Source organism: Bidens hawaiensis, unplaced genomic scaffold (assembly GCF_021521415.1).
Source record: "Bidens hawaiensis isolate Kalapana, Puna unplaced genomic scaffold, B.hawaiensis_p1.1 tig00031468_1, whole genome shotgun sequence".
In the NCBI taxonomy this organism is placed as follows: Eukaryota; Viridiplantae; Streptophyta; class Magnoliopsida; order Asterales; family Asteraceae; genus Bidens; species Bidens hawaiensis.
The window spans coordinates 1-1,774 of record NW_027495302.1 but is presented as its reverse complement, the minus strand read 5'-3'; the positions used below and the strand labels follow the sequence as shown (position 1 = coordinate 1,774).

Below are 1,774 nucleotides of genomic sequence, written 5' to 3'. Positions count from 1 at the left end.
ACTTGGAATGATCATCCAAACGAGCCTTACCGAACAAATCCGCATTGCCCAAAACAACGCATTAAAAGAAGATCACTTGGAAAATGAAAACTTACATGTGACCGAACAAAACTTTGAAGAAAGAACCGACTAAATTTTTATACTATAAAAACCGATTTTGGATTCCCACTTTAAACACTTGACTTGATTTCGCATTTTCGTTTGGCATGGTCAGTAGATATATGCAAACTCCAAAGAAGTCTCACTTGGAAGCAATTAAACAAATTCTTCAGTTTATTCAAGGAACTGTTGGATGGGGGATCAGGTATAAACGAGGTGGATCAAAAGAGTTAATCGGGTATAGCGATAATAGCCATAACATTGATGAAGATGATGGAAGAAGCACTACCAGTCATGTGTTCTATTTTGGGGGAGCCCCGATTTCCTGGTGCTCACAAAAGCAATGCACCATAGCGCTTTCATCATCCGAGGCAGAGTGCATGGTGGCGAGTTCAGCTACGGGACAAGCCGGATGGTTAGGTGAATTGTTGGTAGAATTAACCGGAAGGAAATTGCAAAAAGTGGTGTTAATGATTGATAACAAATCGGCGACTGCCTTGGATAAAAATCCTATTATTCATAGTCGGAGCAAGCATATAAAGTCCCAATTTTACTATATACGAAAGTGTGTGGAGCGGAATGAGTTAGCGGTGGAGCTCATTAGTGGCAAGGAACGACGAGCTGACATTCTTTAGAAAGCACTTGCGAGAATCAAGTTTGACGAGATGAGAAGATTTCTCGGTGTTGAAGATCTCCTAGTTTCGGGTCGGAAATTAGGGGTGATTGTTGGTAATTTCCATCTTATTAGGTCCGTCATGTGTAGGTGATCGGGTTGGACCTATTGGGCCTATGGAATTCATTAATGATGTAATGAGTTTATGAGTTTGATCGATGTCGAAAGGTCAATCAAAAACATTTATAAATTTCCTTTACTAGCTAGGGCAAGTAAGGTGTCGAATCCACGGGGAATCAGTGGAAAGTGCTACTATAGTTCATTGTTCACTAATTAATTAAACTAGGCGGACAAACGATGTCAAGCGGTTTGGAAAGTAATTTGGTTGTAAAACAATTTAAGAAAATAGTGACTACACTTCAGGTTTGGGATATGCAATAAAATGACTAACAATAATTTATACAAGTCGGGAAATCATATAGACATGATTTGTCATTAGAATAGATAAATGATTACTAGACACAATAGTTTGGCTATGATGATTCATAGAACTTAATCCAAAGAATTGACACAACTGAACACGGTCTATCTAATTACCGGTTCATTAATATATAACTTAGCATCTATCAATGATTAATGGTAAATGGTTCAATGACAATAAGAACTTAATCCTAAATGTTGATGAACACAAACCAAATAATTGATGATAAACGAAAATCCAAGAAACACAACTGTTTAATCAGTTCCAATAAACATACAGATTCAATCAACCCAAAAGATTAATCAAAACTAAATCCCAATACATGTAATGTTCATAAAAAAAATCAGTTCATATGAAAACTCTACACCTGAAGTGGTCACGAGTGGTTTAGCCTTACCTCTTCATCATAATTAGCTTGATTATAGCTTGGAAGGATGAAACCATGGATGATTATGGTAAATGGTAGGTGTTAGAATGGTGGAGAATGGCCCTAAAATCGCCCCAATATGTTAGGGTATGAAGCATAGTCGAAATAGGGTTGAACCGGGCTTAAATAGACATTTGAAAACCTAAAAATCGCA

General features: G+C 37.2%; 1 protein-coding gene across 1 annotated transcript; it reads left to right on the top strand.

Moving 5' to 3' along the window:
* The first annotated feature begins 221 nt into the window (after positions 1–221).
* LOC143582129 (secreted RxLR effector protein 161-like) lies at positions 222–734 on the top strand. The gene has a single exon (XM_077064758.1). The coding sequence runs from the start codon at positions 222–224 to the stop codon at positions 732–734; it is 513 nt and encodes a 170-aa protein (XP_076920873.1).
* The last annotated feature ends 1,040 nt before the right edge of the window (positions 735–1,774 follow it).

Bases quoted from the DNA above. Each gene is read 5' to 3' on its own strand.
- LOC143582129 (XM_077064758.1), top strand. From the start codon at position 222: ATGCAAACTCCAAAGAAGTCTCACTTGGAAGCAATTAAACAAATTCTT.